The 26525-nt window shown below is 51.2% G+C and overlaps 1 protein-coding gene across 9 annotated transcripts in view; it reads left to right on the forward strand.

Moving 5' to 3' along the window:
- Col18a1 (collagen type XVIII alpha 1 chain) overlaps positions 1–26525 on the forward strand; it is a 159397-nt gene that overhangs the window by 97403 nt on the left and 35469 nt on the right. For 5 of the 9 annotated variants that reach the window (XM_087598405.1, XM_087598406.1, NM_053489.2 and 2 more), the window contains 1 exon segment: positions 18326–18870. In XM_087598405.1, coding sequence (XP_087454531.1) covers positions 18326–18870 — 545 coding nt within the window. 9 annotated transcript variants of the gene reach the window in all.

Genomic DNA, 26525 nt, shown 5'->3' on the forward strand with positions numbered 1-26525 from the left:
CTCCTAATCTCCAAGTCTAGCTATCCATAAAGTCTCAGTATTGTAGGGGCTGGGAAGACATGTGGTCAGGTGGCCAGGCATGTGTGTCCCTTTCCCATCTACATCTTACTGTTGCCTAGGTCAGGTAGGTGGGCACTGAGGCAGGAGGAGATCCCCAGGTGGAGTTCATACAGAGTTGGCATAGGAGGACATCCCAGGTGACCATTCAGGTACATCTCTCAAAGAAATGGTGTAAAAGAACCTACCTGACCTCATGGGGTCAGGGCGGCTAGAATGGGGCTTGACATGCTATCACCCAGAGTCGGCTGCAGGATTGACAAGCCACTTAGAGCCCCTGGTTTATTATATACACAGAGTGAGATTTTACCTGAAGCTGCGTGAAGGAAAGGAACAGCAGGGAGTTCATCCAGCTGCAGACTGGCCTGGCCAAGCAAACGCAAGAGGAATGGCATTGCCTTGACTGTCTGCTCCTGGGACACAGGCCACTGAGCAATGCCATGCCCTCTGCACACAGCTGGATTCCATAAGACAAGAGGCAGAAGCCTGTGGTTGATGAAGAATCCCTTGGATACATCTCACACGTTTTACTTTGTTGTTGTTGTTTTGTTTTTTTTTTTTTTTTAACCTTCATCTTGATGCTCAACTACTGACTGCTACATTCTGTTACTTTGAAGCAACTGCCCCAGGAATTAGTTTTGAAACAGTTGCTGGACGGAGAAACACAGCCACAGAGCAGGTCACTGCGGAGAGCACTGTAGGCGGATTCTATGAGAGGATTTAAGAACAAACCAGAGAAAGAAGTAATGTGTCCACCAAGGCCCGTGGAGAGAACAAGTGGGCTCTTGCAGGGGGTAGGGGGGGTGTCTAAGTTGATGGCTTTAGGGTTTGAACAGGTAGGAGGGCTGTAGGCTGTAGGGGGAGAGGAGGGGAGGCGGGGAGGAACGGACAACCCACCCTTTCTCTGAATCAACAATTGTAACACAAAAATTGGAACTGCAGCAAGCCGAGCATTTTTCAAACTCGGTTTCATCATAGAATGGTGGCTAGCAGCCAGGACTTCCGGGTGTTCTCCAATGGAGGCAGTAGGAGCTGGGGCGTGGCCTCCATGTCCCGGAGGACCCCGGCCAGGCCCCCGCACCCACACCCACTCTCAGCAGAGACTCAGCAGCTCTAAGTTGGACATGCTGGAGTTCCACTGGGTGTCTCTTACCCACCTTTCTGCTCCGTCTGCTCCTGGAGGTGCAGAGAGGAAGGAGTTAAATGGAATTTGAAGGTACTGCTTGGTGGGTCACCTTGATTCTCAGACTGGGTTCCTTCCCTTCTGCCAGAGGGAAGCTGTGGAAAGAAGGAGACTGGGAACCAGGAATGGGGGAGGGTGGGGACCTGGCAGGCCCCACCTCCAGGACCACAGGAGCCGCCCCAGTTCAGAGGCTTGCACTGCCCTGATGGCTCCCGACCCCAGCAGACGCTTCTGCCTGCTCCTGCTGCTGCTGCTGCTGCTGCTCTCCTGCTGCCTTGTGCCTACCAGCGCTGATGGGAATTCCCTGAATCCCCTGAATCCCCTGGAGTGGCTCTGGTTTGCCAAGACCACTGATTCCTTGGAAGCCCGGGTCTCTCAACCCCAGATCAGTTCACCTGTGCAGTCCCCAGAGAACCCCACCACGCACGTGGTCCCTCAGGATGGCCTCACAGAACAACAGACGACTTCTGCCAACCCCAAGCTGTCTCCGGAGGAGGATCGGGAAGCTGGCCAGGGTGGCACCCCTGCAAGCCCTGTTGTCCCCATTCCCCTGGTGGCCCCCGCCGCGAGCCCAGACACGAAGGAGGAGAATGTGGCCGGCGTTGGAGCCAAGATTCTGAATGTGGCTCAGGGCATTCGGAGCTTTGTCCAGCTGTGGGATGAGGACTCCACTACAGAGCACTATCCTGGGATTGAGGCTTCAGATTCCCCAGTCCCTACGGTCCTCCCTACTCTTGCTGAGCCCTCTAGTGCTCCCCAGGGGAGTGAGACCACTCTCTTGCTAAGCAGTGGCATCCCAAGTTCTCCAGATTCTCAGACAACCGAGGCTGGCACACTGGCTGTGCCCACCCAGCCGACTCCCTTCCAGAGCAGCCTCCAAGCACCACTGGGAAGACCCTCAGTACCACCACCATCCCCAGGTAGAGCGTTTCTCTCTTCTGCACGGATCAGGGCTCCTCCCTGGGGGAGCCAAGAGCCCCTCAGGCAGCCACAGCATCTGGAAGGGAAAGGACTCTTGCCTATGGCAACCAGGTCCAGCCGGCAGCACAGACACTCTGATACCCATGGGCACATACCTCTTCTTCCCCTGGTGACGGGTCCTCTGGTGACAGGTCCTCTGGTGACGGGTCCTCTGGTGACGGCTTCTCTGAGTGTGCACGGTTTACTCTCTGTTCCTTCCTCTGACCCTTCAGCCCAACTCTCTCAAGTAGCAGCTTTACCTGGGTTCCCTGGTGCTTGGGTTTCCCACGTGGCTCCCTCTTCGGGGTCTGAGCTTTCTAATGACTCTGCACTGGTGGGAAATGACTCTCTGACCTCTCCCAGCCGGTGCCTGCCTCTGCCACCCACTTTGGCCATCTGCAGCCACTTAGGTATCGGACACTTTTGGCTGCCTAACCATCTTCGTCATGCAGACAGCGCGGAGGTGGAGGCCACCGCACGGGCTTGGGGTCACCTCCTCCATACAAACTGCCACCCCTTCCTTTCCTGGTTCTTCTGTCTGCTGTTGGCTCCCTCGTGTGGCCCAGGCCCACCACCTGCCTTGCCACCCTGCCGGCAGTTCTGTGAGGCCCTGGAGGACGCGTGTTGGAACTACCTAGCCGGGGACAGGCTGCCTGTCGTCTGCGCCTCTCTCCCTTCTCAGGAGGATGGGTACTGTGTGTTCATTGGGCCAGCTGCAGGTAACCAAGTGGCTACCGACTAACTGCCCCTTTTGCTTTTTGTCCAGAGCTCAGCAAGGGCTGATGGGAAGCCGGCACAGGATCCCCACCCCTGCCTCACGGAGCCTAGCCGTGACAGTGGAGAGGTGCTGGGGTATGGTGTTCTGTGCAGGCAGGAGGCTGGGGTCTGGGCGTGGTTATGACTACAGGTTCTATTTTTGTAGCAGGCATGACAGGTCATCACCTGCCCCCGGTGCTCTCTGAGTGTTGAGGTGTCCTGATTCTGAGTCAGTCAGGTGCTTCCTCAGTCCCTGACTGAAAATCAAGAGACACAGAGATAACTCGACACGTCTTTGATGCCTACCACACACTGGATGCTTCCTCCTTGTTCCTAGCCTCTGAGGCACATTGTCTGACGTTCTCCTTGTGGCCCTAGCCAGCGTACCCAAAGGTCTGAAAGGTGCCAGGTGCACAGAGTCATAGGCTCCAGCCTCCTATACAACCCACATGTTTCTGCCCAGCCAAGGCCTCAAAGTATGTAGCCTCTGGCTAGGGGGTGGATGGATGGGGGTGGGGCCTTAGATACTTTTGTGTTGGGAGGCGTTGGCCAGCCTGCAGGACATGGTTTCTGTCTTCTGCATGTGGGGAAGTGGTCTTGATCTTTAGTCAGTGGGCTCTGGTGCTGGGAGGCCATGGTGGACTCTAAGGGGTATCTACTGTAGTAATTGAAGCTATGTAGTAATGCAGCCATGAGGGTTCCCGGGGCTTCTACAGGGTATCATCTTGTTGGATGCCAGCAGGATGAACTTGGATGGTTCTTGGCAAGTTGCCGGCCGGAATGCTCGCCAGAGGTCCAGACCTGCACGGGCCTAGGATAGAGCAAGGGAGGGGCTACAGGTAAGGCAGGGACAAGCACCAGATAGATAGCACTCTGTCTCAGGAAAGAGGCACATGAGGGGCTGGAATGGAGGGACAGGTGGGCAGGAGGGCCACCCGGAGGGTGAACAGATCACTGGCTGGGAAGATATGTACAGGGCAGGGATAAGGGACAAGCCACAGACAGGGGAGATGAATGTATGGGCCTGCTCCAGGAAGGGTGTGGGCTGGGCAGAAGCCCAGGGATAGCTCATGGCTTCATTATGGGGGGCTCAGCTGGGCCTGAGAGGGCGGGGCTACCCCAGGGCTATAGGCTCAGATTTGACCCAGCTGCTGTCAGAGTCCCCCGCACATTCCTTCCTTGGAATAGCTGAGTGTGGAGTGCTTCAGGCTCCCTCCCCGTGGAGGCTCACACCTGGCCACAGCTGGCAGAGCCCGCCTTGCAGGGTCAGCTCCACAGAGGATATGTCTTGACAGGAGGACAACCAACCTACCACATCTCCTGTTTAGGCCATACAGGATGATGGGTGAGCATATGGGATGCTATCCGGGGCTAGGAGGGCCTGGTCATGTGTCTGTTTCAGGGTCAGACAGATGCTGTAAAGGCAGTAGGTGCTGGAAAGAAAGCCAAGGCCTCTATGAGTAAAGGTTGAGCCACATGGGATGCATGGCCAGGGCTGGCAATATGGCGGAGCTTCGTGGGATACTAACATCATTAATTATGGCTGCCTGGTTAGTCGGTGGCTGAACATCTGGATACACTGGACCGTATCCCCAGCAAGGTCCTGGGAGACTGGTCCATCAGCACTCATGACCCATGTATGTGCCTCAGCTGGGTGTCACATCTCATTGAACTAAGGCTCCTTTCCAGGCAAGGTTGGTGGGGGAGGTTCCATGGAAACTCTTGTAGGAGCAGGAGGTCTCTCAGTCTCCCTTTCCTAGGTTCATCCACTCAGGGTGAGCCTGACTCCTGCTGGGCCTCTGTGACTCCTACCTCAGCTGGAGAAGAGCAGGTGGGACCCCTTCCCCACAGTGTTGCCTAACGCCTTAGTGGCAGCTGTGAGGTTTTAGAGTGGGAGCTGTTGGGGGTCAGTTCTTAACCCCATGACTATCAGGGGACATGGAGGGTCCTTGACCACATCAGGAAGCTTGGGGATTGGGAACAGTGAGTTCCTATCAGGGAGCACACACTTCTTCCTCAGGGTCTGACCAGAGTCCACGGTGGGTGCTTCCTGCTACAATGTGGGCCCTGCCCAATTCTCCATCCCCTAGGACAGTGGGGTGTGGTTTGACTGAAGTTCTGCAGTCAGCCTAGGCCCCGAGCCTTGCACACCTGGCTTTAGGTAACTCACATTTCTGTGTAACTTCGATCTGAAGAGTCAAGACACTTCTATGGAAAATACCCAAATACCTATATACACCTGGTGCCTCAGGGCTGTGCCTAGACATCTACACACCTCACCGTGCACACCTGGCCCTGCCTAGCACCCTGAGGCCTCTGTTCACCTGTCTAGCAAAACTTGTAGCTCCTCACCCATGTCTTTTCTTCTGATCCCTGAGGGAGACCATGAGGTGAGTGCCTGGTGCCAAGAGGTCAAGGGAAACATTACAGCATTCTGTCCGTATGTGAGGTGATAGTTGGGAGGTAGAGGCTCACACCATGGGAACTCCCTGACACGACTACGTCCATGCATACTAGGTCAGCATGCAGCTGGGAGATATATATATGTATATGTATATGTATGTATGTATACATGCTTGCCCCTTAGGTATGGTATATGGGGTCAGAGAGTGAGCATTGTGCAGGGGTTCAGGGGTACTGTACCCATGACACTCTGCCTTCACTGATACTGGCCTCCTGCTTGGATAGCCTGCTGCAGCCTGCAGGAAGCCCTTAGGTACCTCAGTGGGACCTGAGAATGACACAGAGCTGGGGTCAACAGACCGTACAAGCAGCCATGCATTTGACCTTACTCTTACATATCCGAGTCTCAGAGCCTTGCCTACCCCGTGAATAACAACAGAGGCAGGTACAATTTCCCAGGGAGCCTGAAGGCTCTTGGGAGAAAGAAAGTTCGTGGAGCCCCAAATCGTGCATTTGCAGCATATTCTGTGCAACCAAGACTCACAGAGTGTAATTGAACCTCTGAACCTTGTGGACCATGCTGGTAGGTCATTGAGCGTTTGAAGAGCTGTTGGAGTGGGGGAATGGGGTTACTGTGAGGGTCTCTGCTGTGGTCTTGCTCTGTCCACATGGGCCACAGATGCTCCCTCCGTTGAGAAACGTGCGAGCTTCTAGCCGTTCTCGCCTCCGCTTATATCTGGCTCTTTAATCAAACGAGAGACTCCGAACTGCGGCTGTTCCTTAGGACGCTTCAGTTAACCCGAGTTTCTGTTTAACTTTGATCCCAGGAGACAAGACCCCTCCGTGGAAAAATACCCGAATGCTTTATCTCTCGCTCCTGGCAACCTGTGGATAAATATTGTGTGCACGGTGCTAGCTGAGCTGCCCACAGACATTCCCTACCTCCCAGACACACCAGATCTGACACCCGGCCAACTTGCTGGGGCATCCAGGCCTAGGGCTCAGGTGAGATGTAGGAGCCTGGAGAGAGTCTGCAGGAACTTATGGATATTCAAGGTTTAAAGCGTTTGATGCAATGGCTTCATAGGCGAATAGTCTGTGTAACGCGGACCACTGAGTTATCCGTCTCTCCTCAGGGTTACACTTAAAAGCTACTCTCTGAGCAGTGTGCATGCGTGCATGCATGTGATAGAACCTATGGCCTCACACACACCAGGCAGGTTCTCTGCTATCCGTGGTCACCCGCCGCACACCAAGATGGCAATACTTCCAACTACCAGCCTGGAGCTCTCGCTCTTGGATGAATGTCTCCCTGCCTCTCCACCAGCCAGAGCCCCACCGTGTGCTCTGTATCTACGGGTGGTTAGAGCTGACCTGTGGGTGATGTCTGTTCTGTGCGTAGCTTGCTGGTTTCGCTTAGCGCAGTGTCCACCAGGTCACTCTGTTGGCACAGGACACGAGGTCCTTTATGGTCAGTGCGACTTTGCGTGTTCAGCATCTTCTCTTCCTCATGTCCGTGAACACCCACGCGGCCTCTGCGTCTTGGCTGCAGTGAGCAGAGCTGCAGTAAAGCTGGGGTATGGGTGTGTCTTAATTCCTAAGGCTGCTGGTGATCAGTGGGGGGGGGGGGTTATTTTGATTCTTTTCCTCTTTCTCTTTCTCTTTCTCTTTCTCTCTCTCCCTTCCTCTTTGTCTCTCTGTTTCTCCCTCCTTCTCTGTCTCTCCTTCTGTCTCTCACTTCCTCTCTCTGTCTCTCCATCTCTCTCTTCCTCTCTGTCTGTCTCTCCTTTCCTGTCTGTCTGTCTCTCCCTCTCTCTCTTCCTCCCTCTCTGTCCCTCTGTCTGTCTTTCCCTCTCTGTATCTCTCCCTCCTTCTCTGTCTCTCCCTCTGTTTCTCTCTCCCTCTCTGTCTCTCTGTGTGTCTCTCTTTCTCCTTCCCTCCCTCTCTGTCTCTCTGTCTCTGTCTCTGTCTCTCTCTCCCTTCCTGTCTTTCTGTCTGTCTGTCTCTCCCTTCTTTTCTGTCTGTCTGTCTCTCTCCCTCCTGCCCTCCCTCCCTCTCTGTCTCTGTCTCTCTCTGTCTCTCTCTGTCTCTCTCTCTCTCTCAGCTTCACCATGTTTCCCTTGGTGGCTGACCTAGATTCCATCCCCGCCAGCAGTGTAAAGGGTTCCTCCTTTTTCTCCGCCACCTGTTGCTTCATGCCTAACAGATGTGAGATGGTGTGTGTCCCGCTGTGGGTTTCATTTACGTCTTCAGCGACCTGCGATCTGGACCGGTTTTGTGTTGCAGACCGTATGGGTCTTCTTAGAAATGTCCGCTCGGGTCTTGTGCCCATTTTTAAAATCCGGTTGCTTGCTTTGTCACTGAGCTGTGTGAATCCTGCATCAGCTCTGGGGATTTAACCTTCCCTTCTAGCCTGTGGGTCATAGCTTCTTCCTGCCTCATTTCTTGGCTGTCCTGGCAACACTGAAATAATCAGTCTTTGCAGGGCTTATCTGTGGTGGTAGCTTTTTGTCACTGTGGCCCATTGCCTGTTAAAACATCGTAGGGCAGGAAAGCGTCGTTTTGACTCACGCCCATATGCATCTCCATTGCTTATGGCTAGTGGTGAGGCACAGTCAAGGGTATGGCAGAGAAAACCTGCTCATCCCACAGGAGTGAGAGCAAGGGACCACGGACAGGGCAGCCTTTAGAGACAGGACTTCAGCCAACCTTCTTCCCACCCATTCCTGGATTAGCGCAACAAAGAAGTCCCTTCGTGATCTGGTAACCTCTCAGGAGCAGCACCATGTGGGAACCATGCCTTCCACTCAGGAGCCTGTGGGGGACATGGCACATTCGAACCACAACGCCTGCTTCCTTATAGGGGCAGTTGGGGTGGGATCCAGCAGAATGGACCTGGTGCCACTGAGACCAGGCAGCTCAGGCAGTGGGGGACAGTATGCGTTGTTCTGTCCTTGTCAAGGCTCGGTTTTGTGTCAGGTTGTTGGGATGTTGAGCGTGACATTTTCTCCTGCGTTCTGGGTACCAAGTGTGATGCTGCCTTTCCTATTGCTGGGACAACCTGACAGAAGTAGCTCGAGGGAGGAAAGGCGCACTCAGGCTCAGTCTGAGGGTGCAGTCCACCACAAGGCAGCAGGGGTGAGAGGCAGCAGGCGCCACACCCACCATCAGGAAGCAGAGAGCTGAGGTTCAGTTTGGAGGCTCCCGGATGGTGCCTGTTAGTGGTAGTGTGTGTAAGCCATGCAGCCAGGATGCTGTAAGGGTGACAAGGTGAACACAGCTTTGATGGTAGAAGAGGCATCATGATTTAGAATAGGATAGATTTCAATCCTTTTGAAACCCAATTGTACTGGGTGTGTGTGTGTGTGTCTGTGTGTGTGTCTTTGTGCCCATGTGCATGCATGTGTGCACATGTACAGGTACATATGAATATATACATATATATACACATACATATATATACATACATAAACACATACACGCAGCATATATACATAAATATACAGTATATAATATATATACACACAGTATATATATACACACATATATTTTGTATATGTATGTATACACACCACACACATGCGTGCGCACACACACACACACACTGTGAGGACCTGACAGCATTAAAGCCTATCCGAAATCCATTTCTGTTATTTATAAATTGCTCTGTCTTGGGTTGCTTCAGCCGCACGGTGAGCGTGGGCGGTCTGTCATCGATCCGCCTTTAATTTCTTCCCGTGGTGTTTGTGGCTTTCACTGTCCAAGACGTTCCCCTTCTTGGCTAAGTTAGGTTCGAAGCATTTTCTTCTTTTTGGTGTTACTGTGTATGGAAATCGCGTCGAACTTTCCTTTTCAGACTCTGTGTTGCTGTGGATAAACGGTGATTTCTCTGTGGATGGGTGTGTTATCCCGTTGGTTTACTGAGTTCATTTGTTTGTAATGTTATCAAATTTGGGGGGGGGGTCATAACCTGTGCACCAGTTATACACCAACCATCCATCCTCACAATAAGATACATTTTTAAAAAGCCAAATTAGAAGCAGAAAGCATGAAAAGATTTGTTCAGTGGTCGCATTGGGAAGAGGGAGGAAGAGATCCAGCAAGTCTGTCTTCAGGTCCGGATGTGAGAAGAGAGCTTCAATAGAGGGCCAGGGGTGTGCACATCTAAGCAGCCCTGGTCAGGATGTGGTCCTGCCAGTCACTGGTCCACCATCTACTGGGTTGTAGTCTCGTCTTGCAAGGTGGTCTCAAAGATGTTAGGACAGTGTGAAATCTCTTTCCTTCCACTCTGATAAGTATCTTTTTCTTCTCCCAGCATGGGATTCCTGGGGGGGAGATTCCCACTTCTTTGGGGCACATTGTTTCAACAATCAGAGTAAAACAGTCAGAGTAAAGGATACAAGAGTCTCTTTAGAGTTGTTTCATTTCTACCCAGACTGTTGCAGAATCTTTGGGTATTTTTATTGACAATTTCCAACCTGTCTCCTCCTCCTCCTCCTCCTCCTCCTCCTCCTCCTCCTCCTCCTCCTCCTCCTCCTCCTCCTCCTCCTCCTCCTCCTCCCTCCCTCCTCCTCCTCCTCCTCCCTCCTCCTCCTCCTCTTCCTCTTCCTCTCCTCCTCCTCCCTTCTCCTTCTCTTCCTCCTACTCCTTTTCCTTCTCCTCCTTCTCCTCTTCCTCTTCCTCTCCTCCTCCTCCCTTCTCCTTCTCTTCCTCCTACTCCTTTTCCTTCTCCTCCTTCTCCTCTTCCTCCTTCTGTTCCTCCTCTTCTTCCTCATCCTCCTCTTATCCTCTTCTTCATCTTCCTCCCCATCTTCCTCCTCCTCTCCTTCCTCCTCTACTTCCTCCTCTTCCTCCTCCTATTTCTCCTCCCCCTCTTCTTCCTCTTCCTCCTCCTCCTCTTCCTCTTCCTCTCCTCCTCCCTCCTCCTCCTCTTTCTCTTCCTCTCCTCCTCCTCCTCCCTTCTCCTTCTCTTCCTCCTACTCCTTTTCCTTCTCCTCCTTCTCCTCTTCCTCTTCCTCTCCTCCTCCTCCCTTCTCCTTCTCTTCCTCCTACTCCTTTTCCTTCTCCTCCTTCTCCTCTTCCTCCTTCTGTTCCTCCTCTTCTTCCTCATCCTCCTCTTATCCTCTTCTTCATCTTCCTCCCCATCTTCCTCCTCCTCTCCTTCCTCCTCCTCTACTTCCTCCTCTTCCTCCTCCTATTTCTCCTCCCCCTCTTCTTCCTCTTCCTCTTCATCCTCTTTCTTCACCTCTTCCTCCTCATGGTCCTCTTCTTCCTCCTCTTCCTCTTCCTCATCCTCCTGTTTCTCTTCTTTCTCTTCCTCCTTCTCTTCCATCTCTTCCTCTCCCCCAACTTTATATATATGTTTATTTATATTTATATATTATATATATATATTTATATATATCTTATATGGATTTTCATAGTACTGGTTTTATAGAATGAGATAAAACATTTTCTTTTCTCAGTATTTTGGGATACATTTGAGAAGAATCAACGTAATTTCTTTAAATGTTTCTACAGAGTTCTCAAAGGCAGGGCTTTTTGTTTGCTTGTTTCGTTTTCTACTACTCGTCCCGTCTCCTCTCTAGCTGTGGGTCCGTCCAAACGTCCGGTTTCCTCTGTAGCTTTCCTATGTCCAGAAATTGGCCCCTTCCTTTGCTTTCCTCAGGCTCTGTCACAGCCCGTTCCGTTCCTGTATTCAGTGACAGCCCTGCTCTCCTGACCTCGGTCATGAGTCTCCCCCATGTTTTGGTCTTGGTCGGCTTTACAAGGTTCATCAGTTATGTTTATCTTTCCAAAGAATTGACTTTGCTTCCATTGATTTTTTTTTCCCCCTTGTGTTTTTCCGTTCTTTGCATTATCGGCTTTTGTTTTTCTTCCTTACTTTTCTCCTTCTGTTTGCTCTGTGACCCCTGACCCCCACTTTTTTCCTAATTCTGCACATAATATGGGTTATTCATTTGAGACCACTTGACTGATAATGAAGTATTTATAGCTATAGATTTCCCCTCTCAAAGATTTTTTTTTTAACTGCCCCACCAGTTTTTTTGGCAATATACTTGATTTTTTTTTTCACTGTTTCTAAATGTTTATTTTCTCGTTTCTGTCTTGAGTTTTGTATTTACTGGTTGTTTAGGACCGTGAAGTGTAATTTCCACAAATCTGTAAATATTCCAGTTTTATTTGTTTTTTAATGTCTGACTTGGTCCCAAAGTGGCTGGGGAGTATTTGTCATGTCTGTTGAGGTTCTTCTGTGGCCTGACTGACGTGTGTCTATCTTGGAAATGTTGCATCTTATATCCGAGAGGAGCTTGGAGGCCGCTATGGCTGGCACTTCTATGCTTGCCTACAGATCCGGGGAGTCCTTTCTCATCTTTAGTCTGCCCTTCAGGGAGAGGGTGCTGGAGTCCCCCACTGGTATCATGGAACTTTCTGTCTCTCCCTTGTTTTGTCACTTTGCTTCGTGTATGTTGCTGGTTTCTTTCTGTCACAGCTCCCTCCTGTACCGATTCCTTTCTGTCCCCATACCTCTTGTAACATGGGTTTAAAATCTGCTCTGTCTATATAGCTACCCAGCATCCTCTCTGCACAGGTTGTCCTTTTTTCCATTTCAGCCTGTTTGGATAGAAAACGTTTCATTTAGAAAGCATGTGATTATAGTTTCTTCATCAGTCTCTAAATTTTTAAGTGTGTGTGTGTGCGTGTGTGTGTATGCAATGCGTACTTGCGACTATAACCTGGACCACATGTAGAAACTGGAGGGCAACGTAGAGGTATCAGTTCTTTCCTGGAATCACAAGCAGACTCCTTTACTTGCTGAGCCCCAATCTCTTGTCTTTAGGTTGACATTTAACTCATTTACATTTATTGTAGTTGCTGCTCTGAGGACTTCTGTCTCTGCTGTTGATACAGTTTGCATCCAAGTCCTCTGTTCCCCAGTTCAGACTTTACTCTCTGTTGAGATGATTTGTTTTCATTTTACGTGTGTGAGTGTACATGTTTCACTTATATGTATGTGTGTGCACCGTATGCATGTCTGGAGCCTGCAAAGGCCAGAAGAGGGCTCAGGGTCCCCTGGAACGGTAGTTGTGAGCTGCCTTATGGGTACTGGGAACCAAACCCAGGTCCTCTACAAAGATCAAGTGTTCTTAACTACTGAGCCATCTCTCTCTTACCCCTTTAGTTGATTTTGTAATGAAATGTTTAAGTTCATTTTTAATTTTTATGTATATTTTACATCTTTTTATGCATATGCAATTTTATGTATATTTTGGGGTGTGTTTTTTTTGTGTGTGTGTGTGTGTGTGTGTGTGTGTTTACCATGTATACTAGATTACTTCTAACTTAGATACACACTAGCTTAACTTCAGTGGTAATTCAAACCCCCTACTCCCTTGTATCCCTGTCTCTACCCCTCCTTGAGATTCCTTGGCAACTCTCTCTTGTTTTTCAAAACAGTGTTTCTTTTTGTAATAGCTCTGTCTGCCCTGGAACTCACTTTGTAGACCAGGCTGGCCACAAGCTCAGGGTTTCTTTTTTTTTTTTTTTTCCTTTTTTTCTTTTTTTCGGAGCTGGGGACTGAACCCAGGGCCTTGTGCTTCCTAGGCAAGCGCTCTACCACTAAGCTAAATCCCCAACCCTTCAGGGTTTCTTTTTGTAACAGCCCTGTCTGCCCTGGAACTCACTTTGTAGGTCAGGCTGGCCAAGAACTCACAGAGATCTACTTCTGCCTCTGCGTCTCTGCCTCTGCATCTCTGCCTCTGCCCCTCTGCCCCTCTGCCCCTCTGCCCCTCTGCCCCTCTGCCTCCCAAGTGCTAGGATTAAAGGCTCACCCCACTAAGCCCAGCTCCTTGATTACATGTTTATACGCCTGAATCCAAAAACAAAAACAATGTCCCAATCCTTTGGATACATTTAAATTGTGTAGCAAACAAAAATGTGGTGTAGCCAGGTGATCTTGCAGCAGCCAGGCTTTAATGACAGGCTGTGCCACTTCCTTTAGAAGGACCTTTGACTCTTCCGTGTGGTCACGTGACTTCCAATCCCTGCCTGTCCTGAGATTTCACAGTGGAGGACTTGTTCTGGTGTGAAGGGCTCAAGGGAGCACTGACACCGATTGTTAGGGGTAAGGAGTCCACTAGAAGAGTTATTAATGCTATGGACAGACAGGCCTAAAAACACCAGTATGAGATGGACTCTGAGGGGAATCAGGTCCACTAGGCAAGAGTAGGGAGGGCAGGGGTCTCTGAGGAAGGTTTCATAGCCTGTAGGCTCTCGGTTCCTTTACAGGTATCAGGGAAGGGAGCAGGGTGCAGGCCCTACATAGATGCCCAGTCCATAACATTACATATTTGATAGCCATAGCAGCATCCTTGTCTGTTCCAAAGATGCCATTCCTGGTTCCCTCTGCCCTGCCGTCTTTTCAGAGTCCTCCAGGAACTCACTTTGAAACATTTTCCTCCCCAAAAGTCAAATCTTAAGACAGCATTAGTGCAGATTATGTATCAGTGGCAAACCGGGTACCAAAAGGCAAGGAGCACCTGGAGTTGTTATCTCTGGCCCAGAACTCAGCCTCCCTATCTGAGCAGGAGCCTCTAGACTGGGAAAACAGCATTCACGAATGTGTGAATAAATCTGGCTCATTCACGTCTCAAGATACGCCATGAGTCTGGCGTGGCTCATGGCGTAGCATTCATTGTAACAGACATCTTTGGGGACCATTTTTCTGTCCACTGAGGTCTGTGCACTTGCGTATACACAAGAACAGGGAAATCGATTCTCACTTTCCATGAATGGCCTCAATCTGTATGTGAAAACTCCTTTAACATATTTCCTGTGTCCCCCAGAGAGCTGCCCTGCCTTTCTTTCCTGTGGCTTCATGCTTCTGGCATTTTCTTTAACACCCTGGGATAACTCTGCCCACTACACTTTTAAGGTGTTTCCGTTTCTTGCTTTAATGGCCTGCTTACCCTCTGGTGCATTGGTTTTCTGCCTGCATATACTAAACACTGGTCCAGCACCTTAAGTAGGTCCTGATCTGGACCCCCGAGATAGCCCTAACACCATCCTCAAGATCCAGGACCTTCCTCTTCAAAACAGGATCACATCTGAGCATCTCCTCAGGAGGACCAGGTCAGAAAATACCCCCCAGGGCCACTTTTAGATAATGCTTGACTGTGCGGGATTTGGGATATCATAGGGTATCGGGTAGCGTGTCAACCGACTCTTCACTTGCTCAAGTCAGTTTTAGTCTCTCAGGCAAGGTGGGGAATGTTTTGTTCCATGGAGATCAGGTGTCTGCCCACTCTGGGCTTGTGCACGCTCTAATTGCTACTGGGTTACAAAGTAACGTTAGGGAACCCGACACCTTTGAGGCTCAGGAAGGACCCGCCATCACCCTGAGGTTGTCTCTTTCAAGTTGAACAGAAAAAGTGCTTAGGGGGGCGTCCTTAAGAAACACCTGCTTTGCTGTTTGTGCCTAGGGCACCTTTCCTAGATACATATGTACCCAGCTGAGCAGCCCTCAGACAATGATCAAAGGGTGAGGGCTTTGATTTGAACTCTGTTCGACTTGAAACTGTTCATGCCTGGTATGGTCGCAATGCTCGTTTTGTACTTGTTGGCTGCTAACATCCCCCTCAGCCTTTCTGGGCAGTTTTTGCCAGATTCTTTTCTTTGCTGGGCTGTTGTGCATCCCTCTGCTCTTTGCTTCTGACCTAACTCAAGTCTGCCTTCCACCAGAGACGTTCAGATTGCTGGTTTACCGGAACTCAAACTGTGCTATCTTTTTTTACGGTTTTTAGTGATCATAGTTTTTGTCGTTGGTTTTTTTTTTTTGTTTGTTTTTTGTTTTTTGTTTTTTGTTTTTAAATTGTTGTTCTTTTTGTTTTTTGTTTGTTTTTCCTTTTCTCAGTTCTGGATTGGTTATAGTTTCTCAGTTCCATGAGGTCTCTGACTCTGGATATCTCTTAAAATGGTTCCATTCAAGGCTCCACAAAACTACCCTCCAAGGCCTCATTCCGCCATGAGTCTGGCGTGGCTCATCTCCTGTAGCTCAGTGGAGCCAGGCCTAGGCGGATGTGATAAAATCCTCCACGCTGACTGCTTAGTTCAAATAGCTCTTGAGCCATTTCCACGGCAGTTTAGACCGTCTTAGTGCTGCTTGGACATGTCCCCTGGATTCTGCAGCTACGTACCCGATGTACCATTGGGTACCCGGGATGGGTCCAGCACAGAAGGTGTTCCCATGTCTCCAAACAGCTGTGGCGTATGTTTGTATCTGAATAGACCCCAGAAATTGGAAGCAGGGAGAGACTGCCATAATTCCTTTTGACTCAAGGGAAATGTTTGGTTTAAACACCAGTTTCTCTAGAAGGTTCCACAGGAGTTGTTCTGGGAGATCATAGATAGTACACCTACCTGGGGTCTGGGAGCACCAGATGCACGTCGGCAGAACTCAGACTTACGCTCTGTGGGGCAAGGCTGCCATGGCCTGAGTTCTACAGGATTTGGAGGCCAGAGAGAGCAAGGACCTGCTATCACAGCCTGAGCTTTGCACACAACAGTCCCAAGAGTGTGAGGGGAAAGCCAGTGGCCAGGCCAGGGATGGATGCACAGTCCCCAGACCTCATCCCTGGGAGAGCCAGTTGGCAAGCTGTGGCACCCTGGATATCAGAAGCACCACTCATACAGAGTGAAGTCCCTGAGCTGCCCAGTAGATACTGACCTAGTTGGAGGCCTTTCTCCAGGGTAGGCAGACACCAGGATTGCCCAAGAGCCTTGCTGAAAGACGGGCTGTCTCCTGCTTAGAGGTATTCAGTGAGAGAGTGTGCCCTCTTGCCTTGGGGCTGTTAGGGTCCCTGTTAAGTTTCATTTTTCTCATGATGTTTGCCATTGCTGAGCCCTCACTGAAGGCTAGCCCTTGTCAAATGGCTGCACCGTCTGCCCTCAATGTTCTCAAACCAGGTCCTACTTGGTGAGGTTGCCTGTGAAGAGAATGGGTCTGCTGGAGTCCAGGGAGGGAGTCTGTCAGGGGCCCTTGTACCGTCGGGAGCCTGGTTCAGTCAGTTGGGAGCATCAGACATTCTTGCTGCTGCTCCCTCCAGAGCCAAGCCTTCCTGTGCTTTTGGGGGGGGTGGGGGGATGCTGACTGTGGTTGGTTCTACATGGAGCTAAAGGGTGTGTGTGTTAGATTACAGACTTTCAGAACTATACCTGCTCACTTTAGGGAAGGTGGACTTCAACCACATAGGACACCCATTCCTGGATCTGAGTTCAGGTGAGCAACCAGACAGGCCTTAGCTTGCACAGGGGCCAGCCTCCTGCAGCAGCCCTCTGAGCTCTTAGAGCATGGCACAGGCCTTGCTGCTTACAAGGGAAAGAGTTTCCTGGCTTAGGCGTCCATGCCCTCCCCCCACACACCATTGCTGTAACCAGAGAACAGAGCCAGTGATCTTATGGCCCTGGCATTTGGCAGTTCTCTTGACGGAGCCAAAAAAGAATTTCATGGAAAGGAAATGGAGGAACTTGGGAAGAGCTCACTGCAGGACCCAGGGTTCATCATGTAACACTCGGGTGCCTTCCAGCTGAGGAAGCCAGCTGCTGCAGAGTCCCGTGTGCTATGCTAATGGGAGAAACAGGGAGTTTTGCTATCCAGGAGGAGCAGAGTGGCCACATCTCCAGCATTTGGGCAGCATGCTTCATTTGGCTTTTCTAAACTTCAGTGCCCGCTGTGTGCTAGCATTTCCTGTGAGAAGGGAACATTGTAACAGTTGTGATTGTGTTGGATCACAGATTGCCCAGGGATGGCCTGCTAGTCTTCTCTGTTCTCTGCTAGAAAGTTGCAGACACGCAGTCCTTGCAAACCATGTCCTCACTGAGCCGGGTTCATTCTGCACCCGGAAACGCCATGTCTGGTCAGCATGCAGGGCTTAGGGAGCATGGGACAGGGTGAGGCTTTTTGAAGACCCTCGCAGCAGTTTGGGCTGTCTGTGTGGACAGAGCTGTTCTTTGTCCCCTGAGAGATGCGCTCGATGGCAGCTCTTGACTTTTGGTTTCAAGGGGCTCGTTGCCTTGGCTTGTCCCATGAAGTTGAAGGTTTGGCATTTCCCACCTCCTAATCGTTAGCCCCTGGCCAGCCTAGCCCCACAGTGGGAGCCTGACCTGAGGCACGGTGTTCTTGCACACACGCACACTCTCCAGCATGCCTGCCTCCAGCAGCCCCTTCGCAGAAGAGCTTTTGAGGGTGAACATTTCCCTCTGCCCAAGCGCCCCTTCCTGGGCTTTGTGATGCCAACGCCACCTGAGTGTCCTGCCTTAGGACAGGACGGGCTTGCACAGCTGTGTCCAACTCAAGATGGTGGGAGGACTGACGTGAGTACTTGGATCAGGTCACTGGAGCACATCAGAAGAGCTGTGAATCTGGGAGAGTCTATACAGGGTGGTTGCCACAAGCCTTCATGTGGCTCTTCTGTGCCCTAGCCTGTGGCAGACTCCTGGGAGCAGAAATGGCCAAGAAAGAGCTGTCCTGCCTCTCTGTAACATGTCCCACCTGACGCATCAGTAGGCTTGTGGAGGGCTAGAGTGAGGGTTTGTAGGAACATAGAAACCGTAATGATTGAATGAAACCAGAGAAAGCTAACCCGGAGCCTGGCTATTTGAGTCTCCCAGGTTCGATTTATACTGCCTAGCTGGCTCCCAGAGCGGGTTGAACTTCAGGCAGAGGAGTACCGTGTGCTACCTTCCCTCTCTTGGTAGTAGAGAGAGGTCTTCCTCCTCATCTGTGCTTTTCCTATGGAATCCGGGTCTGGAAGGTGGGAGACTCCCTACCCCAGTTCCTCACACCCGTCTTGAGATTGCTTCGGCCTGCGAGCCCATGGGGGTGATTCCATGGCCCATGTCTCCCAGGATGCCGCTGGGTTCTGGTGTCCAGTGCAGCCACCTCACTGGATGTCTTTCTCTTTGCAGAGAATGTTGCTGAAGATGTGGGGCTCCTGCAGCTCCTCGGAGACCCCCTACCCCAGAAGATCTCCCAAGTCGAAGACCCTCATGTCGGGCTGGCCTACGTCTTTGGACCATACTCCAAAAGTAGTCAGATGGCCCAGTATCACTTCCCTAAACTCTTCTTCCGGGACTTTTCGCTGCTGTTCGAAGTCCGGCCAACCACAGAGGCCGCAGGGGTGCTGTTTGCTATCACAGATGCCGCCCAGGTGGTGGTCTCGCTAGGCGTGAAGCTCTCAGAGGTCCGAGATGGACAACAGAACATCTCATTGCTCTACACGGAGCCCGGGGCCAGCCAGACCCAGACGGGAGCCAGCTTCCGCCTACCTGCGTTTGTTGGCCAGTGGACACACTTCGCGCTCAGCGTGGATGGAAGCTCCGTGGCTCTCTACGTAGACTGTGAAGAGTTCCAGAGAGTGCCGTTCGCTCGGTCCCCACACGGTCTGGAGCTAGAGCGTGGCGCTGGCCTCTTTGTGGGTCAGGCTGGAGCAGCGGACCCTGACAAGTTCCAGGTAACCTGTGCTGCCCTACTGTGTGCTGATCCAGGGGGTGGAGGGGGCCTTGGGGACGAGAGAAAGCAGGTTCTCCCAGTTGATGTTGACACCTTCAGTGTGATCTGCTCCCCAACTTTTGTTGTTTGATGACTTGAAGCATCATGGTGGGCTTGTGTGAGTTCTCTGAGACCCTGCTCTGGAAGATAGCTACTGGAGGCTACTTCTACCCAGTGTTCCATCTGGAGTTGATCCAGACTACCTTCTCAGGCGTGAGCTGGGGCCTGTGGGAAGTTGGAGGCACTGAACTTAAGACTAAGAGGGTGTGGGGTTTAGTCAGGGCTCAGCTATTCCTTCTGAAAGATAGGCACTCAGGCACCTTGAGAAAAAGTTAGCAAGACAAGCCTGGAGATGTACGTCTGGGCAGGGAGAAAGAGCTAGAGTTCCAGGTTCATTTGGATTATCCTGTTCCAAAACAACGATAAGAAAACTTACTCACTTAAAGCTAGCCAGAGTAGGGTCTTCGGCTGCAAACACTGATGAGGGAGCACCCTGCTGGCCATGGGGACAGGGACTTCACACAACCGCCCTGCTTAGGTCAGCCGTGGCTGCCTGTTACTTAATGAAGACTTTGTGACAGTCACGTGGCACTCCCCCATGTTCCACAGGAAAGTCCCTCACTCCTAGGCCTTCAGTTCTAGTTGGAGGGCACTGCTCCTGGAGATCCCAGCTGGGATCCCAGCCTCCTGGGAACAAGTGCGTGGGGACCCTAGGCTGGCACTGACTCATGGCTCCTGAATTCAACCCACCAGCCGTCGGCAGCTGGGACGCCCCTGCCCAACCCAGACAGGGGTCCTTGTGTGTGTGTGTGAGGGAGGACATGTCCCCAGGGCACAGACACTTATTTATGACCCAGACAAGGACCTCCTGTTGTGAGTTGTGTTAAGTCCTAGATCCACAGCTCTCAAAGCTGACCTTCTGCCCTTTGGCAGGAACTTTTAACCCACGGGGTTCGAGAGCTATCAGGACTTTGTCATCAAACTGGGCCCCTTTGTGTTTTCCTTCTGATCTTCAAACACGATTACCAGAAAGGAGCGTCATCATTTCCAGAGTGGGACATTTGCGCCACACTGTCCCCGTCATTTCCCAAGGGGATGGCAGGCGCCACAGGCTCTGTGTGTCTCCTGCTTCAGCAGCAGAGCTGGGTGAGGAACAGTGAGCCTGAGACCTCGGAGGGCAGAGCCTCACACCCAGTGGGTGCTGATAGAGGGATACTACCTCCACCCCCATGTGTTTCTTGGTGTGCTTGTGAATACACTCCCCCTACCCCGTGCCTTAAATCTCCTTAGCAGTTTGTTGTTGTTGCTTTGATTTTTTTTTTTTTTTTTTGGCTGTGGGAGTCCAGCCACTTCTTATTGGTTTATACATACTCTTTATATTTGAAAGACACTTATCCCTGGCTGTGTATATACACATATTATTTCCCAGCCTACCATTTTTCTTTTTCACTTATAAACCACAATAGCACTGGGGCATTTAATGTGTTTCTTTGGTTAATGCGAGTCTGGAGAAAACACTCACAACCTTTGATATGAAAAACCTTTAGAAGGAGGAAGGCTGAGCACATTCAGGACCATGCTGGTTCTATTAAGATCGTAGGCTCCTCCCAAGCTGACCTCAGCAGTCTGACCCTGACTGCTCCTAGGGGCCAGGTCTCAGGATCTTTTGCACAGATTTAATCAGATGCCAACTGGAGAGAGGGATATGTGCTGGAGGAGGAATAAAAGATGGTTGAGTTTAGCACAAGATGCTTGGAGATTTCATGCTTAGCTCTCTGGGGAAGAGTCACTGTGCCCTGTGATTCACGACTTGACAGAAGCTATCCCAGAGCTTTTGGGAGTCGGGGAAGTCAGGGAACCGGAGAGCCAGAGAGCTGAGAGCCAGTTAAATAGAGAATTGACTTCCTCTGAGTCATCTTGACTGAGAATGCTCTGTCCCACCTGCATCCACACACTGCCAGGGAGAGCCTGGCTGTGCCTCCAGCCTCCCAGGACTGGTCCTTGTTGGGTGAGAGTCCTCGCAGAGTATTGTCACTTGTCATCTCACCCGTCCTTTTGAGTTTGGTCATGAGCATTAGTCTGTGCTGTCAGTATCCTTAAAGCATGATTTCCAACGAGACTGTGCTTCAGTACAGTGCTGTTTGTTATCTTACGTGTCCTGTAGTTAGAATTCCTCTTGGCTTTATTTCCCTGCCAGAGGTGCCCCTACTTCTGTGTGGGGTGCTAGGGTGGTTTAAACCTAGAGACTCACACATGCTGGGCCAATACCCCCCATTGAGTCCAGCCCCGCCCTGTTTGTCTTATGAACTCCCCCATCTTCTTGGCTTAAGATTTCCTTTGTGGTTCTCTTTCAATGCTAGCACCCCTTGATCTCTGGTATCTGTGACTCCAAAGACCCTGCTAAGTCCAGCTTCCCCGTGTTGCTCATTCAGCTGTGAGCATCTCATGGTCAACTTGCATTTCCTTCATCTAAAAAAACCTTTTCACGTCAAAAAAAAAAAAAAAAAGAGGCTCTTGAGGCTATGAATTTTCCTCAGGGTGCAGCAGTGGCTCTACTATGAAAGTAAATGAACGGCTGGTGGTGGCAGAACACACCTTCAATCCCAGCACTCAGGAGGTAGAGATAGGCTGTCTTAGTTAGAGTTTGGTTTCCATTGCTGTGAAGTTTCCACCGTGACCATGGCAACTCTTAGAAAGGGCTACATTTAATTGGGGTTGGCTTACAGTTTCAGAAGTTCAGAACGTTATCATCATGGTGGGAAGCATGGCAGCCTCCAGGCAGACATAGTGATCTAGAAAGAGCTGAGTGTTCTATATCTTAATCCAGAGGCAGCAGGAAGGAGACTGTCTTCCAGGCAGCTAGGAGGAAGGTCTCAAAGCCCATCCCCACTGGGACACACTTCCTCCAGCAAGCCACACCTCCTAGTAGTGCCACTCCCTGGGCCAAACGTATTCCAACAGCCACACAGGCAGATCTCTGAGTTCAAGGACAGCCAAGCCTATGAAAAGAAACCCTGTCTTGACCCCGCCCCTGCTCTCCCCTCTACACTGCCAGAAAAGTAAATGATGTGTGTGCTAGGGCCATGAGGTCACCCCAGCCATCAAATTCATGGTATCAGATCTGCCAGTGTGAGGGAAGGAGCAGGCCGCAGAGATCAAAATCTGACCCTAGCCGTTCGGTCCCTGATCAAGGGACAATGGAGAACTCCTAGGTCTCCTTTCAGCTCATCTCTCAGGCTGCTATTCAGCAGTCTTTCCCATCAGGTCCTCTCAGAGTTTCCTCTTGTAAAGCTCTACAGACATCGCTTTCATTCATCTGGAGTGGGAGAAGCCTGCAGTGGGCACATTGCTACAGCACATACACAGTTTCCTTCCTTGCCGTGTGAAGAGACCAAAGGAGGCTATCTTTGATGAAGTCACCTGTTGGGACCTGGTCATAGGAGGGAAGAAGACCTAAAGCCAGAGGCTCACAAAGCCGTGTGGGAGAATGAATATGAAGGCAGTGTCCTGAGTCACCAGAACTGTGAGGCATCAGCAAACAGAGCAGGTGGCATGGTCTGCAGCATGGGTCACAGGGCAGCAGCAACTAGCCATGCAAGGTTGAAAAAGAAAGGGAGGAAAAAGCCCTGATGAGTATGAGGCTGAAGGAAGAGGGGTGGGGCAGAGAGGCCACCGTTAAGGCCACAGAAGACCCAGATACAGTATATGAGACAATACTAGCCGATAGCCCCACATTGTGCCTTCAGTCCCTGACCTCTGCTGGCTGGTACACTGCTCCTGCTCTAGCAGGTCCAGGTGAGGCCAGACAGTGTGTGCACCTCCTCCTGATACTGGCCAGTTTTAGTCACTTCCCCACTGTAGGGGTAGAAATCTTGGCTTGCATCTAGGCAAGCCATACTAGGCCAACACGGTTCCAATTGGAGAGGTTTATAGAAAGGACAAGACAAGGCAGAGGGACGAGAGAGAGTAGAAAAAGAGTAGAAGAGGAGACCGGCCATGAGCACGTGGAGAGAAGGGGGTAGGGGAAACGGGGACAGAAGGGACAAAGGGGCAAGAGAGCAAGAACGGAGAGAACAAGAGAGTGAGGAGGGGGCAGGCAGCCCCTTAGTGTCAGGCAGCCCCTTAGTGTTGCCAGGTAACTGTGGGGGTGGAGCTTAGACAGAATGCTAACACTCACAATTAAAGCACCATTGGTCAGTGTGGCAGGGAGAGCCTCATGTGGCACTCATCTGTAAATGTTGACAGTCCTCCCAGTTTCCAAGGTCCAGATTGCATAACTCTTGGGTCCAAGTCCATTAAATATTTGTGGTGGGTCTTAGGCCTTCTGACGTCTCCCCCATTTCAGGTTGGGAGGACTCCAGGCGGGGGTGGAAAAGTCACAAGGGCAGGACTCAGCGCAGACCCAAGTCTTTTCTTTAGGCCTCTTCCAGATGCAGGCACCCAAAAGCCTTGGCAGAGCGTGGCACTCGCTGCCCACGGCACTGAGCCCGTCTGTGTGGAATGCCATGGGCCCGTTGGCCAAGACCGTCCGAGATTCTCCTGGCACCAGCATAGCCCCAGGGAGCAGTTTTCTAGTATTTAAACCCAAGTCCTTCTGACCCTGGCTGCTCTTAACGATCACCATGGTACCTGCTGCGGCAACTCTGAGTGGACTTCTTGGGATGTCCACTCTGTTCCCAGATGCTCTGTTGACCAGAAGCTGCCTGGCAAGAAATATGCATCTCCCTACCTGTAAATCCTTGTTCTCTGTGCACTGGGCCTCGGCCTGACTGGACATGGTTGCTACTAACTCTCTCTCTCTCTCTTTCTCTCTCTCTCTCTCTCTCTCTCTCTCTCTCACACACACACACACACACACACAGACACACACAGACACAGACACACACAGACACAGACACACACACACACACACAGAGAGAGAGAGAGAGAGAGAGAGAGAGAGAGAGAGAGAGAGAGAGAACACCGTATGTTCCTTCTGCTTTCCTGGTGCTGACTGGATCTCCCAGAATCCCCTTGGACTAGATACAACCAGTTTATTCTAAATCTGCCGGTCCAATACTGTCCTTCTAATCTTTTGCGGGGTACAAATACCTGTTCTGTTTTTCCCAACCTAGAGGCCTCCTGCACCTCAGATCACCATAGCATAGGGGACAGAGGTCACAGAGTCCCCACTGTCACAGTGTTGGTCCTGAAGGGTCAAGCCTTGTTTCTGTGTCCCACTGAGGCCCACGGGGTTGACACAGACCAGGACGTTCTGCTGCTCCTCCCCAGAGACTCCTCTCCCAGGGCCTGCGTTTCCTGAGATGGGGTCCGTTGGCCTGAGGGGTTTGTAGAGATTCTTCTGCTCTCCACACTCTCAGGTGCTGGGAACACTGAACTGTGGTGACCTTGGGGGGCGGGGAAGTGGGCAGCTGAGGGTAGAGAGCAAACAGAGGGACCTGTACAGTTTCACTAGTTTGATTTAAGCTAGGGACACTAGTGTCAGGTCTCTATGCTACCTGTGTACCCCAGATACTGAGGGCAGCACCTGGGAGGTGACGATCCCCGTATTCCATCTCATCTGTCACTGAGAACAAGTTCTCAGTCTGCTACCGCTGTTGAGTTTCATTGCCACCACCCTCCCACATGCCTGGGGATTGCTCAGTAGATACCGATGATGTCTGTGTTCCCCTGTGTATGTGAGAGCGGTCCTCTAATAGTTCTCTCCCTTAGGGGACACTAGATGTCACCAAATGCTGTGCCTAGTCTAGCATTGGTCCTTGGGCTGCACCTGAGTCTCTGGAGAACTAGTGCGGCTACCTACCACCTCAGGGAAATGGATATAGGCATGGGTCAGTGTGGGGTTACAGGGACAGAGCTGTGGATAACGGGCGTCTAGCTTAGCTGGTGGGGGCTGGATCATCGTTTGCCTGCTGGTAATTCTTGTCATGGATCTTCTGGAAAATACCACAGTTAGGTGGGGAGAATGTGGCCTGTCACAACACTGTACTGCTTCTGAGATAACTTGCTAACTTCTGGTTGGTAGCTATCTAAGGACTCGAAGCCAAACCACCTTCAGTGTGGGCCTGCTGGGTGGCTGCAGGTGTGACTCTCAGATATGCACCTGGCCTGCTGGGTGGCTGCAGGTGTGACTCTCAGGTGTGCACCTGGCCTGCTGGGTGGCTGCAGGTGTGACTCTCAGGTGTGCACCTGGCCTACTGGGTGGCTGCAGGTGTGACTCCTAGGTATATGTGTATGTGCCTGGCCTGCTGGGTGGCTACAGGTGTGACTCCCAAGTATGCACCTGGCTTGCCCGTTGGCTGCAGGTGTGTCTGCATGTGTGATTCTTAAGTATGCACTTGGCTGTGGTGAAATTACCCCTCATGTACATGCTTGCTTATGGCCAGTGAAGGCCTTGCTCTGGCTGGAAATGACCAGACCAGAGTGGTTGTGGGGTGCAGGGCTCTCCTGAAGTCCACCGTCCACCTCCCTCTCCCTTACTTGGGTCCATAGTCATCTAGCTTCTTCACTTACCATAAGTAACCCACACTGTATATCTAAGGCATGTGCAATTAGGTGTGTACATGTAAGTGTCATATGTGTGGTAGTCATGCAGGCACACATGCATACATGCGGGAGTGCGCGCGCGCGCGCGCGCGCGCACACACACACACACACACACACACACACACACACACACACATACAGACTTTGCTGTCCTCAATCCTGGGAAGAGTTGTGGAATATGGGGTATACATAGCCCACAAGCATGGGCCAGCCCTGTCCACAAGCATGGCAACCATTGTCTGCTACCTATAGCAAAGGTTTCTAAGCTAAAACGATGACTACATCTTTCAAATGGCTGGAATGGTCCAAAAGTTATTTTTCGATGTGTGAAAATTGGTATGGGATTCAGATTTCAGTTTCCTTAGGACTGCCTATCTTCCCTTACTGTCTATATCATATTGTACACATAAGCTGGCTGGAAAGCCAGAGGGAGGAGACATCTCCCTCAGACTGTGCAGCTCCACTCAGGCCTCTCTGATTGTCCTTTTGGGATGGAGGAAGTGCCCTCTCTACTTAGTGAACTGAAATTAGTGAGTATCAACATAAAAAAAAAATGCAAGCACAGGGAAAGTATGCACGAACTCCAGCATAACCTGTTGGGAAGCTTTCATGGTGCCGTCAGACTGACATCCTGGAGCCTGCCCGAGAGCCAGCGCTCCGGACACCAATCATAAGGTGAGGAGCCACGTTTGTCCTGGAGTGTCTCTGATCCTCGTGGCCTCCCTCAGCTTGGCCCAGAAATTGCCACAACTTGAAAGCCAGTTGAGAGCCTGCGCTTCAGTCTTGCTGACAGAACGGAGATTCCCTGGTAAAGTCAGGCTAGGCTGGGGGCCAGCGTGAGTCATAGAGGCTCTGTGTGAGCATCCGCCTCAGGGTCTTAGTTTCTCTCCCTGTTTTTGTGACCAGTTATTTGACCAGAAACCGCTTACAAAAGGGAGGTTTGCATGCAGTTTGAGAGGAGAAAGTCAGTGAGGTGCCGGAGGTTGGGGTGGGGAGGTAAGCTTGGTGGGGGTTTGAGACTGCTGGTCACTTTGCAGTCCTGAAGTAGAGAGGGAACAGGAAGTAGGAAAA

The sequence above is a fragment of the Rattus norvegicus genome, chromosome 20, assembly GCF_021556685.1.
Source record: "Rattus norvegicus strain SHRSP/BbbUtx chromosome 20, alternate assembly SHRSP_T2T, whole genome shotgun sequence".
NCBI classification, from domain to species: domain Eukaryota; kingdom Metazoa; phylum Chordata; class Mammalia; order Rodentia; family Muridae; genus Rattus; species Rattus norvegicus.